General features: G+C 38.4%; 1 protein-coding gene across 1 annotated transcript in view; it reads right to left on the bottom strand.

Annotated features, from left to right (window-relative positions):
- SVEP1 (sushi, von Willebrand factor type A, EGF and pentraxin domain containing 1) overlaps positions 1-18033 on the bottom strand; it is a 206957-nt gene that overhangs the window by 168883 nt on the left and 20041 nt on the right. Inside the window, exon 2 of the mRNA XM_070375127.1 lies at positions 2330-2585. Within this exon, the coding sequence (XP_070231228.1) occupies positions 2330-2585 (256 nt within the window). The remainder of the gene's footprint in view (positions 1-2329; positions 2586-18033) is intronic.

Raw genomic sequence — 18033 nt, 5'->3', positions numbered from 1 at the left:
GTTCTTTACCACTAGAACCACCCTGGGAATCTTAAAAAGTGGATTCATCCAAATTGAAAGTAGATTCAGCAGACCCCAAAATACAGAGAACTAGTGGTTACCAGTAGGGGGATGGGCAATAGAGGGGTGGTGGAGTGAGAGGCACAAACTATTGGATGTGAATTACGCTACAAGGATGTATTGTACAACATGGGGAATACAGCCAGTATTTTGCAATAACTAAATGGAAAGTAACTTTAACAATTGTATGAAAATAAAAAACTATTAAAAAAAAAAAGGATGCAACTTCAGAGAACATCAAGACAGGGGAAATGAGGTTAATTTCTTTTGCTTTGATCACATTTTTCAGGAAAAAACAGGATCTTTTATTACAGAATCTGGAAACTCCATCAGAGTAGTACACATTTTAGATTCTAGTTTACAGTAATAAAAGTTATGCCTTTCAAAACCCTGTTGCAATATGGTAACCAAAATCCTTTCCTTGAAGACTCTATCCCATCCAGTTTCTGACTCACATTAGGGCAGAAGGCCCCCATCCTCCAAGACAGAAGGCTGGTAGGACTGGAAACAAGTCCTCTAAGACACAGCTAATAACACTCATAATTTCATAATCCCAGCTAGTGCAACAGCCATTCTGTCTTCCCACTCAACATATCACTTTTCCCAGAGAAAAGGACAAACAAAAAAAGTCCCAGGTAGTGAACTTCTGCCATGTGCCAAATATTACATTGGTGAAATTGAAATATTTCATTTAATCCTCTTGACAAAACTATATGGCACATGTTATAATAGCTCCATTTTAAAAGCAGAGAAAACTGAAGGTCACAGATGTTAGATAAATTGCCTAAAATAATAGCAATAATGGACAGTCATTGACAGCTTAGTATTATAAGCCCTCAGTAAGTTTTCTAGTCGCTTTCTATGTATTAATCCATGTATTCCTTGGAACAAACCTATGAAGTAGATAGTCTTCTTCTATCCTATTTCATCAATAAGAAATCTAAGGAGTACAAAAGCTAAATAATTTGGTCAAAGCCACTCAGTTACTAGTTGACTGACTGGGACTTTTTTTTGCTATATCCACAGGTAGCCTGAGATGCTGCTCCAAACTCTTCTGTTGGAACTACAGTAGAGCTGACCCATTTATTTTGTGTGTATATTAGTCACTCAGTTGCGTCCAACTCTTTGTGATCCCATGGACTATATAGCCCCTCAGGCTCCTCTATCCATGGAATTCTCCAGGCAAGAATACTGGAGTGGGTAGCCATTCCCTTCTCCCAGGGATCTTCCTGACCCAGGGATTGAACTGGGTGTCCTACATTGCAACAGAGTCTTTACCATCTGAGCCACCAGGGAAGTTTATCACTAATTGTGAGGAAATCTTGTGTTGCCATGATTTACCCATCAAACTGAATCTTTTACATGGATATCTGAAAGATCAAGCCTAATTTGCTCCATGGCTTTGGTCTGAGGCTATATCCTCAATCCCCTACTTCAAATCTACACTTTCTCTTCTGGATCACAGTAACATACATGCCCATACTACACCTGGAAGTTCATCATCTGACTTAAGTCATTCAACTAAACATCACTATAAACAGTGTGCAAAGAACTTAATGAATGGATTTACTGATGCTATCCTCTGTTGCTCTCACTGCTCTTCAGTTTATCCATAAGCATATCATATGCTATGCTATGCTAAGTCCCTTCAGTCATGTCCGACTCTGTGTGACCCCATAGACGGCAGCCTACCAGGCTCCCCTGTCCCTGGGATTCTCCAGGCAAGAACACTGGAGTGGGTTGCCATTTCCTTCTCCAATGCATGAAAGTGAAAAGTGAAAGTGAAGTCGCTCAGTCATCAGGTCAATAAATATGTGTTAAGTATTTATTATCCCTCTAATCTTCACGAATATTTCTGGAAACATTCTGGTGAGATTCACGAAGGCTGTCTCTCAATGTTTACTTCATCCTTCCAGATAACTGTAGATGAAATCTAAGTCAAGGTTCCTGACTCCGTGTGTGGCCTTAAAACACACCTCCATTCATTCCCCTGATTCTAATGGTCCTGGGTGGAAGCATACGGATATTTTAGTGAAAATATATCACAGCTGTTAAAAAACAAAACAATACTCCTGTTGCAAGGTCAGAGTGTCATCTCTATGTATGAAGTTCAACACATCTCATAATACACAAGGGGTGCATGGCTAACACGCTCAGCAAAGACCCCATAGGGCTTGGTATTGCCTTCCCTGCGGGGTGGGTTTCAAGCAGTAAGCAAGAAGGAAACCCCATATAAAGGCACTGTGGTATGCCATTAAGCTTCCATTACCTTCATGCAATGCCCGGCGAGCTAAAGCCTCAAATTCTTCAAAACTGTGGAGCAGATAGCAATGTTCCTCCTTTGGGATGGAAGCCATGTCATTCAGTTCTCGAATGTTTCCTTGCCATATGCCAAATGTAAATATTTCCACTCCAAAATCTCGCAGTGATGCCGCAATGGGTCTTGGGTCTCCCCCGTTGGAATATCCATCCGTAATGAGAAATATAACTTTTGTTGAGTTTTCTCTAGAATGACGAAGAATTTGCTGTAACAAAACAGAGAAAGTTAGTATGAGTCTGTACTGTGTGTGTCCTACTCTGCGCCTCCCTTACTAGGCAACGGAGTGCTTGTGTCCAGCATTAACATTCTACAAGCGTGAGGAATGGAGCGCTGATCAGTGAGGGTAAAACAAACAGGCAGATAAGCGCCTACGACAGTCTTCTCACAGAACCATAATAAAACTCAAAAGCATTTTGTAACATCATCAGTGTCCTCATCATCACTATGATTATTGCCACGCGTGCTAAGTTGCTTCAGTCATGTCTGACTCTGCTTGACCCCATGGACTGTAGCCCACCAGGCTGCTCGGGCCATGGGGATTCTCTTGTCAAGAATACTGGAGTGGACTATCATGCCCTCCTTCAAGGGATCTTCCCAACCCAGGGATCGAACCCAGGTCTCCTTCATTGAGGGGAGATTCTTTACTGTTTGAGCCACTGTAGAAGTCCATAAAAATTACTTAGCATAGAGCTTGCTAATAAAGAGCAACAAATGTTTATGGAATGAATTTGTATTATCAATTATTGTTAAGCTATTTTTAAATTGATTTTCAGGCTCAAAATTTGGACCAAATCTGAGTCCTATATATCTACTTCCTAGCATATCTAGCTAGCTACCCACTTACCTACCTAGCTGAACCACCTCATGCTCAAACAGTAAAAGCTGAACCAGAAGAAAATTTAGCAGAATACGTCTTTTCCAGAGTTAACCATGGCTCACTTGCTTCCTCTATTTGTTTTTCCACTGTTCTTCCAAAATTGGAGAATTGCTTCAACACTTCGTCTTTTTTGGACCACCCAGTATCAGCACAAAAATCAGCTGTTTTTTCGGTGGTGTCCTATCTTCATGAGAAAATACTACCGCTTCACTCAATTTGTTAGTTGGGCTTTAATGTTTTAGGATAAGTGAGTTATGCTTTATAGTGTTACATGCTATTCCTTCTCATACATAAAAAGAAAAAAACCAAGCCTTTTTAAAAAGGTGTATATTTTATTGCCATTGATATTTTGTAATATCATACTGTAGAGGCACAGAAGATTCAATGGTTGGCCTGGTTTATAATTAAACTCGCTGATATTGCTGTTCATTAGAAATGGGTCAGAAAGGTAAAGAAGCACCAGGGGACATTTTCTGGCAAGTCCTTAGAAAGAATTCCATGTTTTTAGGCAGTGATTCAAGAAGAGCAACATTGGAACCTAGGGTTCTGTTAATGTTAAAAGAAGATATTATGATCTTAAAAACAACTTTGCCTCAATTCATTTTAGGGGACAGACTCAACTATAAGCTCTAGATTCTCAGATTTTAAGATTCATGTCTATAGAAAATATATTTCATTGGTACATAATCAAGAAGGATTTATTCTAATTCAGTAATTGCTGCCAACTTGTTTTAGAGTCTATGAGCAAAAGATAACGCTGTTAAATCTGAATTTATAAACAAACTAAAAATTACTCTGGAAAACATCTGGAAAGCCAGCATTTTGAGAAAAGGTATTCAAACACTTCACTCCACTCCTTCGCCAAAACCAAGTGAAGTATAAACAACAAAGTCCTAATGTACAGCACAGGGAACTATACTCAATATCCTACGATAAACCACAATGGAAAAGAACATGAAAAAAAGAATGTATACATGTGTACAACTGAGTCACTTGGCTGTACAGCAGAGATTGGCACAACACTGTAAATCAACTATACTTCAATTAAAAAAACAGTGAAATAAAGAAAAACAAAGAGTGCCGAGGGGCCACACTGAAGACAGGAACTGAGGACAGGTGTGTGTTGCAGGGAAACATGAGATACTAATGGAGACATTTACCAAGGACACACACCAAGGGGCTCAATCGACAGTCTCAAAAGTCTTAGTGCCCCCCTCATTTAGCTTCAAATTTATTGGCATAAACTAATCATAATAAGATCTGTTTACTGTCGACATCAAAATGCTTGGCTCTTAAAGCTTAAAAATCTACCCTCTTGATGAGTGACAGAAGATGTGAATGAATACTCGGTACATGAGAGCTAATTCCTCACTCCAGACAAGGAAAGAACCTCTGAATGACTCTCCTCAAAATGAACAGAAGTAACTAACGTTGGTGAGAACGGGGTGAAAAGGGAACACATGTACACTGCTGCTGAGAATGTAAATTGGTGCAACCAATGTGAAAGACAGTATGGAGGCTGTGCAAAAATCTGAAAATAGAACTGCCATATGTCCCAGCAACGCTACTCCTGGGTCTATAGCTGAAGAAAGCAAAAAAAAAAAAAAAAAAATGAAAGATACATGCACCTCAAAGTTCATAGCGGCATTATTCACAAATGCCAAGATCAGGAAGCAATCTAAGTGTCTGTTAACAGATGAATGGATAAAAAGAAGTGGTATATATACACAATGCAATATTCAGTTCAGTTCAGTTCAGTCACTCTGTTGTGTCCGACTCTTTGCAACTCCATGAATCACAGCATGCCAGGCCTCCCTGTCCATCACCAACTCCTGGAGTTCACTCAAACTCATGTCCATCGAGTCGGTGATGCCATCCAGCCACCTCATCCTCTGTCGTCCCCTTCTCCTCCTGACCCCGATCCCTCCCAGAATCAGGGTCTTTCCAATGAGTCAACTCTTCGCATGAGGTGGCCAAAGTATTGGAGTTTCAGCTTCAGCATCAGTCCTTCCAATGAACACCCAAGACTGATTTGCTTTAGGATGGACTGGTTGGATCTCCTTGCAGTCCAAGAGACTCTCAAGAGTCTTCTCCAACGCCACAGTTCAAAAGCATCAATTCTTTGGCACTCAGTTTTCTTCACAGTCCTACTCTCACATCCATACATGACCACAGGATAAACCATAGCCTTGACTAGATGGACCTTTGTTGGCAAAGTAATGTCTCTGCTTTTGAATATGCTATCTAGGTTGGTCATAACTTTCCTTCCAAGGAGTAAGCGTCTTTTAATTTCATGGCTGCAATATTACATATCCATAAAAAAGAAAGAAAATTTGACATCTTCCACAAGATAGATTTGGAGGGCACTAGGCTAAGTGAAATAAGTCAGACAAGAAAGACAAATACTATGTGGTATTATGTGGAACCTAAAATGTACAACAAACTAGTGAATATAACAAAAAAGAAGCAGACGTACAGATATGGAGGATGAACTAGTGGTTACCAGTGGGGAGACAAAGGCAGGGGCAAGATAAGGCTAGGGGAGTGGGAAGTGCAGACTACTGGGTGTAAGGTAGGCTACAAGGATGTATTGTACAACCCGGGGGACAAAACCAATATTTTATAATAACTGGAACTGGAATGCAACCTTTAAAGTTGTATAACAAGTAAAAAATAATAAAGAAAAAAAAAAACTCCAAGGAGAGAAAGAGAGTTCGAGAACAAGAGATTTTAGATATTGCTGTGAGGTTCTCTCCTCTACACCAATCTCTCCGTATCTCCCAACCCAGTCACAGAAGGAGTATGACTGACATCTCTTTATGGGGATGGGTATAGGGATGTATGAGTTCTCATTCCATGTGCTTATTTAGGATAGTGCTAAGTCCCACAGAAGTGCCACTGGTCACAGTGATATGAGGCAACAGAACATAACTATGTGGGATGATCAAGGGAAGAGGACCTGATGAGTCTTGTATATTCCTGGAGAGACTTAGGAGAGAGAATCAGTGCAATGTGAAGACTTCTGGAGCAGTCCTGCAATATTTAGGATGTGTTGGAGAAGACTCTTAAGAGTCCCTTGGACTGCAAGGAGATCCAACCAGTCCATCCTAAAGGAAATCAGTCCTGAATATTCATTGGAAGAACTGATGCTGAAGCTGAAACTCCAATATTTTGGCCACCTGATACGAAGAACTGACTCATTTGAAAAGACCCTGATGCTGGGAAGGATTGAAGGCGGGAGGAGAAGGGGATGACAGAGGATGAGATGGTTGGATGGCATCACCAACTCATGACATGAGTTTGAGTGAACTCCGGGAGTTGGTGATGGACAGGGAGGCCTGGCATGCTGCAGTCCATGGGGTCGCAAAGAGTCAGACACGACTGAGCGACTGAATTGAACTGAACTAAGTGGCTGACAGCATGGACCATGGAACCCATGCCTCTCTCAAACTGCCTGAGAGGAGAAATCCTGGAAGAAATCCTGGAAGCCATAAGATATGACTGCACCAAAGTGACAAAGATGACAAACCCATATGCAGACGACCAACAATGATCATTGTGACCACTGATGAGAGAACTGAGACAATTCCAGAGGATGGTCGTGCAGAGAATGTCAGGACTGAGGGGTGGACAACTCCTCCCACGCTGCCGCTTTGCAGAAGCTCCAAAGCTTAGATTCAACTAGAGAGTGAAAGGGAAGAGGAAAACCTTCCTGAATGTGGCTCAGTTTCCAACAGTGAAGTCCTTGAGAAATGTCTTATTTGAGTTTGCTTGAAGTTTTCTGTCATCGGGTGAAGTCTCAAAATAGAAATGACAGTTGGTATTAGAAAAAAAAATACTTGAAAAAGATCTTAATTGGTGGATAGGAAAATATTTTCTTTTTTAATAAACACAGTTTCTCTTCCTGATGTAACCTTGTGATATCTTAGAAAATAGGTAGGAAAAACTTTTAGAACTCTACCATCCACACCTTATTTAGAGGAGGAGACAAAGACTAGCGATGAAGGGCAGGGGGAGGGAGACAAGGAGGTCACTTGATTCAACCTCCTTGCAGCCCAGCTCAAATGTATTCAGAGGTGACAAAGGCAAGGACAACTTCAGACAAAAGCCTAGTCTTGTCCCCAAATGAAACTTCCTTGAAGGCAGGCATTTTTGTCTATTTTTCAATTCCTTAATTCCCAATGTCTAGCACAGTGCTTGGCAAATAGTACACACTTAGTGAATCAGATCAGATCAGATCAGATCAGTCGCTCAGTCGTGTCTGACTCTTTGCGACCCCATGAATCATAGCAGGCCAGGCCTCCCTGTCCATCACCAACTCCCGGAGTTCAAACTCACGTCCATCGAGTCAGTGATGCCATCCGGCCATCTCATCCTCTGTCGTCCCCTTCTCCTCCTGCCCCCAATCCCTCCCAGCATCAGACTCTTTTCCAATGAGTCAACTCTTCGCATGAGGTGGCCAAAGTACTGGAGTTTCAGCTTTAGCATCATTCCTTCCAAAGAAATCCCAGGGCTGATCTCCTTCAGAATGGACTGGTTGGATCTCCTTGCAGTCCAAGGGACTCTCAAGAGTCTTCTCCAACACCACAGCTCAAAAGCATCAATTCTTTGGTGCTCAGCCTTCTTCACAGTCCAACTCTCACATCCATACATGACCATTGGAAAAACCATAGCCTTGACTAGATGGACCTTTGTTGGCAAAGTAATGTCTCTGCTTTTGAATATGCTATCTAGGTTGGTCATAACTTTCCTTCCAAGGAGTAAGCGTCTTTTAATTTCATGGCTGCAGTCACCATCTGCTGTGATTTTGGAGCCCAGAAAAATAAAGTCTGACACTGTTTCCACTGTTTCCCCATCTATTTCCCATGAAGTGATGGGACCAGATGCCATGATCTTCGTTTTCTGAATGTTGAGCTTTAAGCCAACTTTTTCACTCTCTACTTTCACTTTCATCAAGAGGCTTTTTAGTTCCTCTTCACTTTCTGCCATAAGGGTGGTGTCATCTGCATATCTGAGGTTATTGATATTTCTCCTGGCAATCTTGATTCCAGCTTGTGTTTCTTCCAGTCCAGCGTTTCTCATGATGTACTCTGCATATAAGTTAAATAAGCAGGGTGACAATATACAGCCTTGATGAACTCCTTTTCCTATTTGGAACCAGTCTGTTGTTCCATGTCCAGTTCTAAATGTTGCTTCCTGACCTGCATACAAATTTCTCAAGAGGCAGACCAGGTGTTCTGGTATTCCCATCTCTTTCAGAATTTTCCACAGTTCATTGTGATCCACACAGTCAAAGGCTTTGGCATAGTCAATAAAGCAGAAATAGATGGTTTTCTGGAACTCTCTTGCTTTTTGATGATCCAGTGAATGTTGGCAATTTGATCTCTGGTTCCTCTGCCTTTTCTAAAACCAGCTTGAACATCAGCAAGTTCACGGTTCACATATTGCTGAAGCCTGGCTTGGAGAATTTTGGGCGTTACTTTCCTAGCGTTTGAGATGACTGCAATTGTGCGGTAGTTTGAGCATTCTTTGGCATTGCCTTTCTTTGGGATTGGAATGAAAACTGACCTTTTCCAGTCCTGTGGCCACTGCTGAGTTTTCCAAATTTGCTGGCATATTGAGTGCAGCACTTTCACAGCATCATCTTTCAGGATTTGGAATAGCTCAACTCAGTGAACAGTCAGTCAATAAACAGCAACCCATAGTACAGCCAGTGCTCAGTCCAAAATCCTTGGTGTCATCTTACCTGTTGTCTCTTCTTGTATACTGCTTTAGAAAGCTTCCCCTCCCTAAAATATTCTCATATTCTTTCTCAAATACTTCTGTTTTTCTTTAAAAAATTATTAAATCCATACACTTTTCTTTGATGTGAAGTAGATACTCCCTTTATTTTTATCCAACTTCATAAGCCATTTTCCTCAAATCGTTTACTGACTGACCTGTTATTTTCCTGGCTAGAGCCTCTTTTATTCTGTTTTACTGACTTCTTTGCCTACTCTTGGTCAATACCACATAGTTTTGGTTACCATACCTTCATAGTATTTTTTTCATATCTGGTGAGGGAAGTCTAACATTCTTTTATTTCCGCTTTTAAAAAGCTTGCAGTTAACCTTGAAAATTCTCTTCTCCAATACAGCTTGAGAGTCAGTTTATCAAATTCTTCAAAGACACAGAGGCCAGAAAGCAAAAAGACAGAATCAAGGGCCAGCCTCACGAGAAATGACCATCCTTAGAACACTGACCATTTACCACCGAGAGGAACCAAGAATTCTTGAACAAATGATTAATTCAGGTCAAGAAATATACAACGTGAGCTTGGAATATTCCATCATGACAGAAAGCAAAGAAGCACTTAAACACTATAAAGACACAACAAAGTGAATCAGAAGCCAGTCTGAAGAAAGTTCCTTCTATCCTTCTGGCCAAAGAAGTGTATCAGTAAAAATAATAACTGGAGTTGAATTTAAATATATCAAGTATGATACATATATATATATGTGTGTGTGTGTGTGTGCGTGCACTTACAACGGCAACCCACTCCACTGTTCTTGCCTGGAGAATCCCAGGGACGGGGGAGCCTGGTGGGCTGCCGTCTATGGGGTCACACAAAGTCGGACACAACTGAAGCGACTTAGCAGCAGCAGCACACAACTCAAGCAAAAAGTCCTCTCAATAGAAATAATAACTGAAATAAACTGAAACACACACACATTTTTTAGTTCAGTGTCACCTCTTGGGAAAAATCCAATTATCTGTTTTGGATGGCATGAAGTGAGACATTATTTTGTGTCTTTAAAGTTATACATATGTTTCAAAGGGGAGCCCCTAGCTCTAGTACGTCAAAATATGGGCAAGTTGTGTTTACACCACCCTTGCCCTTTACTTAAAGTGATAAAGTCTGTCTGAGTTGTTCCACATGGAAATCATAACGTAACCTCTATGGACATCCCCTAAAAGCTTTTGCTCATCTTCTCTCTCCCTTCTATAAGGCTGTGACAATGAATGGTAAGCAAGACACTGAAAAAGTGACAATTGTGATGGCGAGGAGAAGCGGAAAAAATGTAAACTTTTTTTTTTGGTTTGATATTCTTGACAGTGCCTGGCACAGAGTATATGCTCATAAATATTTATTCAATGAATGAATGAATGAATGAATAAGTGAAGCAGATAAATTCGAGGATTTGCTGGAGAGAGTTCATGAGTAGGTTGGTCTTAATTGAGCAGTGGGAATATACAGCATGTGTGTGTGTATGTGTGTGTGCTGTATGTTGTATAGGTTTGCACAAAAAAGATAAAGCTTTCTTTGTGTGCTGTTATCATCCTTCTGACACAAATACCATCTTGCAATATTAATTTTAACTCCTGTCAATAACATTCCTTAATATCCAGGTTAGGATTTGCAGAGACTTCTGGCTGTACTACTTATTATGTATAAAACTCTTTAAGCTGTGATTCTATTTTTCTTTTCTTGCACAGAACTGCTGTTACGGGAACCATTATATCTGTTGGCAAGACAATATATTAAGCTTAAAATAGTAAGAAGAATAGCAGGCCTAGAAGTCCAAGCAAAGAATTACACAAGATCTGGGTTTGGAATGTACTTTAACGATCGAGGTGGGGGAGTGGATGATTTACTGAAAATAATTTACCCCTCCCCCAATCTCTGGGTTTCATCATACTTGAATAAGAACATAATTCAATAAAAACATTTTTTCGTCCCACAGATTTAAGAAGTAAATAGATCTGTGGTAATGTTGGTGGAATGTGGTAGAGGACCAACTCTTGATTCTCCTCTTCGTGTTCCTGAAATAGTTTACATCATCTGCAATCCTTTGAAAAGCATTTAAGAAATGGAATTTTTTGTCCAGAATATTGAATGAGGCAAACCCTTTGTGGCCAACAAGAAACTCAATGTGAACTTTGTATAGCGAAAGGTTATCACCATCTGTATTGTATCAAGCTCTGATTAGTTTGTATAAATATCTGGCAGGGAAGTAAGCTTCCCTTGTCCAGTAAGAGTCATTAGAATGATAAAAATGCAGGGTTGTGTAACCTTGTTCTAACACCCGAGATCCATCACCATTACACAAGATTGCAATCCCCTCTCCCCACACCCTCCAAGTTAGACCACAAGAGAACTGCTTTGAAAAATGATCTTGAAAGAAAAAGAGAGGTTACAACAATGCTGACGTGGGTACAATATATGCCCTTGGGCTCCATTAATTAAACCACATGTAGATATAACACCAACCTCAGCACAACCTGAGTTGTAATTACTCCCTGTGGCCAACCTTGACTGAAGACAGCAACTGGAGAAACTTATAAGTCATCTTTTAAGAAAAATTTGATTCTGTGAATTGATACCTATTATGATTCTATCGAAGCCACCTTCCTCCAGGGAGCAGAAAATTAGTAAAGTATGCCAGTATTTCAACTTGTTTTCCACGTATGTTTTTTTCCATGTTAGGAAACATTAAGTACAAACAAGACACCCTAGGGATTGTAAATTGGTACAGCCACTATGGAAAACAGCGGAGAGGTTCCTCAAAAAAATAAATTTGAGTTGCCATGTGATTCAGGAATCCTACTGGGCACCTCCCCAGACAAAACTGTAATTCAAAAAGATATGTGCACGCCTATGGTGATGGACAGGGAGGCCTGGTGTGCTGCGATTCATGGGGTTGCAAAGAGTCGGACATGACTGAGCGACTGATCTGATCTGATCTGATTTTCATAGCAGCATTATTCACCATAGCCAAAACATGGAAACATCCTATATGCTCATCAGACGAATGGATAAGGAAGATGTGGTCTGTACACACACACACACACACACACACACACACACTGGAATACTACTCAGCCATAAAAGAACAAAGTAATGTCATTTGCAGCAATATGAATGGATTTGGAGACTACCATTCTAAGTGAGGTAAGTCAGAAAGATAAAGACAAATACCATATGATATCACTTTATCTGTAGAATCTAAAATACGACACAAGTGAACCTATCTATGAAACAAAAACAGACTCAGAGACATAGATAACAAGCTGTGGATGCCAAGGGGTTGGGGGTGAGGGAGAGATGGATTGGGAGTTGGGGTTAGCAGATGCAAACCAGAAATATATATAGAATGGATGAACAACAAAGTCCTGCTAGAGAGCATAGAGAATTACATTCAATCTCCTGTGATAAACCAAAATGAAAAAGAATTTTTAAAAGAATACACACACGTATACATACATTTGTATAACTGAATCCCTTTGCTGTACGGAAGAAATTAACACATCATTGTAAATCAACTATACTTCAATTTTTAAAAAATACCATAAGCTATTTATACTACTTTCCTCATCCTTCAAATTGTAAAATTTCACCAAGGTTCATCTGTTATTTAGCTAACATTTTTAATTTGAATACTCAAATATTCTTCAGTTCAAGGAACGTTTATTGCTTTACATTGGTGAATAGTATATCTGGGGAAAAAAGTTATTCATCTGTTGGTTCATCATTTTTCTGGACACATTCTATTCTTTTATTTTTATCTCATCCTACTTCCTTCTGAATTTGGTGGAAATGTCTCAAGCTTTTCTTTCACATCATTGGTTTTCTGCAGTGTTGCTTTTCTTCTACTTCCAATTAAAAATGAATCCTGGATGAATTAAGGAGATAAAGACAAATATCATGACATGACTTATATGTGGAATCTAAAAACATGATGCAAATGAACTTGTTTACAAAATAGACATCGATTTACAAACATAGAAAATAAACTTATGGCTACCAAAGGGGAGGGGGGGATAAATTAGGAGTTTGGGATTGAAATACACACACTACTGTATATAAAATAAACAGGACCTACTGTATAGCACAGGGAACTATATTCAATAACTTGTAATAACCTATAGTGGGAAGTAATCTGAAAAATCAGATATATATAATGGAATCACTTTCCTGTACACCAGAAACTAATACAACATTGTAAATTAATTATACTTCAGTTAAAAAAACTTCTTAAAAATCACCTAAAAACTGGCCCTTTAAAAAAAGAATCCTAGCATTGCATTTATTTTTCTTGTTACAATATTTCTTTGTTTCATACAGTTTTCTCTTGATTCCTTTGAGCTTCTCAGGCAGTTTTGCTTTCTTTTCTCCCCTTTGTTTATCTCATTTCTCATCACCATTTCAGTGTTTTATTTACATATGGTAAGTACATATAACAAATGCTTTCGAGGATTTAGTTCTGTTTTTCATAGTGAATTCCTGAACTTTATCTGTATGTTATACTCTATTTTTATTTTACTTACCAAAAAAATTCAAAGAAACCAGATAGAAGTTTTTTGTCCTTTTCCTCATCCATGAGTGAAGAGGTATAGCCAGTCAAAGTGTTTGCAGCAAATGATCAAGTGGGTAAAATTAGTGTTGGAATACATGGCTATAACATTTGCTATTATTGTTATTATTATTGATAAAACAAATTGAAGTGATTAGTGAAGAAAGAAAGAAGAAAGTGTCAGTCGCTCAGTCGTGTCTGACTCTTTGTGACACCATGGACTGTAGTCCACCAGGCTCCTCTTGTCCATGGGATTTCCCAGGCAAGAATACTGGAGTGGGTTGCCATTGAGGGTTAAAAATAAACCACACACTGTGCCTAGAAACAGAGGGTCTAGATCAGCACTGTCCAATAGAACTTTCTGTGATAGCTGACATGCTACCTTTGCTGTTCAACAAAGTAGCCTCCAGGCACATGTGGCTACTGAACACTTGAAATCAAGCAACTGCAACTAAGGAACCAGATTCATAATTTTATGAATCATATGAATTTAATGATTCATATATTTAATTTTAATTAGTATAAATTTAAATAGCTACATCTAGCTAGTGTCCACAATGCTGGACCATGTAAGTCAAGCCTAGATACAGACTCATCCCTGGAGGGAAAAAACACAGAAAGTCTAAGTAGGCCCATAAACATATTCTGTCAACTCAAGACCTGCAAAATCAATTTGAAGATTCAGATGAATACAAAATTTAATACTGAAATAAGAAGAAAGTAAAAAAAAAAAAGAGAGGAAAGTAACATAATGGAACAGCACTTGTATCTGTAGGACTTAGAAAGCCTTAGCATCCTGAAAACAGGAACTGAAAGTCATAGAAAGGGAGCAGGCTAAGAGGAAAACAGAAATATGCAGGAGAAGAAGGATCTGAAAAGAAAAGAAAGCCAGGAAAGCAAAAAGGCAATGAAAGACAGAAATCCACCTTTGTGGCAGTGAGACAAATGTCAAAAACCCAAACTAATAAAGTTTAGTACAAATTTTAGAGTAAAAACCTGCTGATTAGCCTCACCTAAGAACACAGATGCTCAATTCCAAATAAACACTTCCAAACTGAATACAGATAATATTCAAAACAGAGAAAGACAAATACCATGTGATATCACTTATATATAGAATCTAAAATATAACACAAGTTATCTATGAAACAGAAATAGACTCACAGACAGAGAAAACAAACTTATGGTTACCAGAGGGGAAAGGGGGGGGCTGGAAATAAATGAGGAGTTTGGGGCTAGCAGATACAAACTACTATATATAAAATAGATAAACAACAAGGTCCTACTGTATAGCACAGGGGAATATATTTAATATCTTGCAATCACCTATAATGGAAAAGAATCTGAAAAAGAATAAAGAAACAAAATATATGGATAATTGACTCTGACTGTGTGGATCACAACAACTTGTGGAAAATTCTTAAAGAGATGGGCGTACCAGACCATCTTATCTGTCTCCTGAGAAACCTGTATGTGGGTCAAGAAGCAACACTTAGAACCTTATACAGAACGACTGACTGGTTCAAAACTGGTAAAGGAGTATGACAAGGCTGTATACTTTCATCCTGTTTATTTAACATATATAGAGAGTACATCATGTGAAATGCCAGGCTGAATGAATCACAAGCTGGAATCAAGATTGCTGAGAGAAATATCAATAACCTCAGATACACAGATGATACCACTTTAATGTCAGAAAGTGAAGAGGAACTAAAGAGCCTCTTGATAAAGGTGAAACAGGAGAGTAAAAAAACTGGCATAAAACTCAACATTCAAAAAATGAAGTTCATGGCATCCTACCCATCACTTCATGGCAAATAGGTGGGAAAAAAGTGGAAACAGTGACAGATATATTTTCTTGGGTTCCAAAATCACTGCGGACGGTGACTGCAGCCATGAAATTAAAAGACACTTGCTCCTTGGAAGAAAAGCTATAACAAACCTAGACAGCATATTAAAAAGCAAAGATATCACTTTACCAACAAAGGTCTGTATAGTCAAAGCTATGGTTTTTCCAGTTGTCACATATGGGTGAGAGAGTTGGACCATAAAGAAGACTAAATGCTGAAGCATTGATCCTTTTGAATTTCGGTGCTGGAGAAGACTCTTGAGAGTCCCTTGGACTGCAAGGAGATCAAACCAGTCAATCCTTAAGGAAATCAATCCTGAATATTCACTGGAAGGACTGATGCTGAAGCTGAAACCCCAATACCTTCATCACATGATGCGAAGAACTGACTCATTGGAAAAGACCCTGATGTTGGGAAAGATTGAAGGCGGGAGAAGGGGACAACAGAGGATGAGATGGTTGGATGGCATCACCAACTCAATGGACGAATCTGAGCAAACTCCGGGAGATGGTGATGGACAGGGAGGCTTGGAGTACTGCAGTCCATGTGGTCATAAAGAGTCGGACGTGACTTAGTGACCGAACAGCAACAACAACAACATAACTGAATCACTTTGCTGTATATCTGAAACACTGTAAATTAAATATAATTCAATAAAAATAAAAATAAAGTTAATCTATATAAAAATAAGATTCAAAAGATCTTTGTCCTTTATTCGATAAGGCTCATTTCTCAAATGCAAAAGTAGACTAAAATTAAGTCTTTTGCTATTATACAACACAATAATTGTGCCAATTAAAAGAAAATAATAATCTAAGGCACTAAAAAGGCATTCAATAAAATTTTCTGCTTTTTTTATGAATAAAAATTAGAAATAAAAAGATAACTCAGTAATATGATAGAGTATTGATCTCAAAGAAACACTGTAAGTCATGCTCAGCTGTGAAAACCCAGCATATTTCCCAATTAAGGAGCAAATCAGTAATTCTAATCGTTTTCACTCTTATTTAAAATCTTTTTGAAATTTCTAGCCAAAGCAATATGACAAAACCATAATTAGCATTGCATTTCTTAAAGTTTCTGCTCTGTATCAAAAAATCAAAATTAGAAAGCCAGGGAAAAACTAGACAATATATTCATCAAATCAAGCTTATCAAATAGAGCATTAAGGCCTTTAAAATATAAGAGAAAACTTCTCTATATCTCTAAACAAAAAGATTTTGAAAAATAACTGAAACAAAAGGTTTTTTTTTAAACAAAATAAAGACCCAAAATAATGAATTATATGTCAGAAAATGTGAAAAACATTTAACTTTACTAACAACCAAAATAAAGTTCAATCATATAAACACCATTTTTTCACTTCTCTAATGGTCAAAGATTTTTTTAAGTTAAAAGTTGTAAAATATGTGGGAAACAGTACTTCTATTGAGAATGCCACCTGAACTGGTAATATTTGGGAGTACAGCGTGACGAAGTGACCATAGCTGCAAAAATGTCATGTGATTTGAACTACAACTATACATCTAAGAATATCTTAAGGAAATAACCATGGAAACTCATAAAAAGTGATCAACATGATGAATATCTGAGAATAACTTGAAAAACAGAAAATACAAACAACATGAAATTTCAACCAAAGATTACTGGTTTATAAATTACAGGGCAATCATGACATATCCTTATACAAATATTGCTGAATAATATTAAATGAAAAAGTAGCTAACCAAAAATAATGGTTTTATTACATTAGTGTGCATGTGTGTGTAAAGGTAATACATGTATGTACACATATGTATGAGAATGACTAACAGCATGTACATCAAAATGTTAACTCTCTCTTGGTAGTATATTTATGGGGTTTCACTCACCTCTATTTTTTACTTTTGTATCATTTCCAAAATTTATCTTTCTTTTTTCTCTATTCTTCCCCTAGGGAATGTCATGTGAACTCAGAATTTTGAGTCTCACCTATAGACTAAATGACTCCTAAATCTATTCAAATAAACTCATACTCCTAATGTGAAGCTCGAGTGGCCCAGTGGACACCTCTGCCTGAAGATGGCATATGTCCCTCAAACTCAATATATCCTCTCATGAACAAATAATGGTTCCCTCCTCTTGTATTTTATAAATCTGCAACCTTGGAGCAATCTGTGACGCCTTCTTTGTGATCACTTATTGTAACCCATCCAGACCTATTTATCTCTGTATCATCTACCTGCCTCATGATCCTAGAGTTCCTGCCTTGGTGTAGGTACCAGATATTGGTTTTTTTTTGGATCCATTGTCTGACCTGCCATCCAACTTCTTGGTCTGAAATACTGAACTAATCATGTTTAAAAATTCCATGATTTTTCCCTCCATCTACAAAATAAAGTCAAAATTTCTTTACAAATCTTTTTATCACCTAGTCTTAAATAACATTCCCAGTCACATTCCATACCTCATCCCTATCTTCTACTTCCCCAACCTACCTCTTACACCATACTCTTGCTACATCATTCTATTAAGAAGTTTTAAGCCATATCATGCTTTCCTTCTGTTTGTTCTATCTGGAAATAAACAACTCTTTCTTATCTCCCACTATGA

Source organism: Bos mutus, chromosome 8, assembly GCF_027580195.1.
Source record: "Bos mutus isolate GX-2022 chromosome 8, NWIPB_WYAK_1.1, whole genome shotgun sequence".
Lineage (NCBI taxonomy): Eukaryota > Metazoa > Chordata > Mammalia > Artiodactyla > Bovidae > Bos > Bos mutus.
This window is presented reverse-complemented; position numbering and strand designations above follow the sequence as displayed.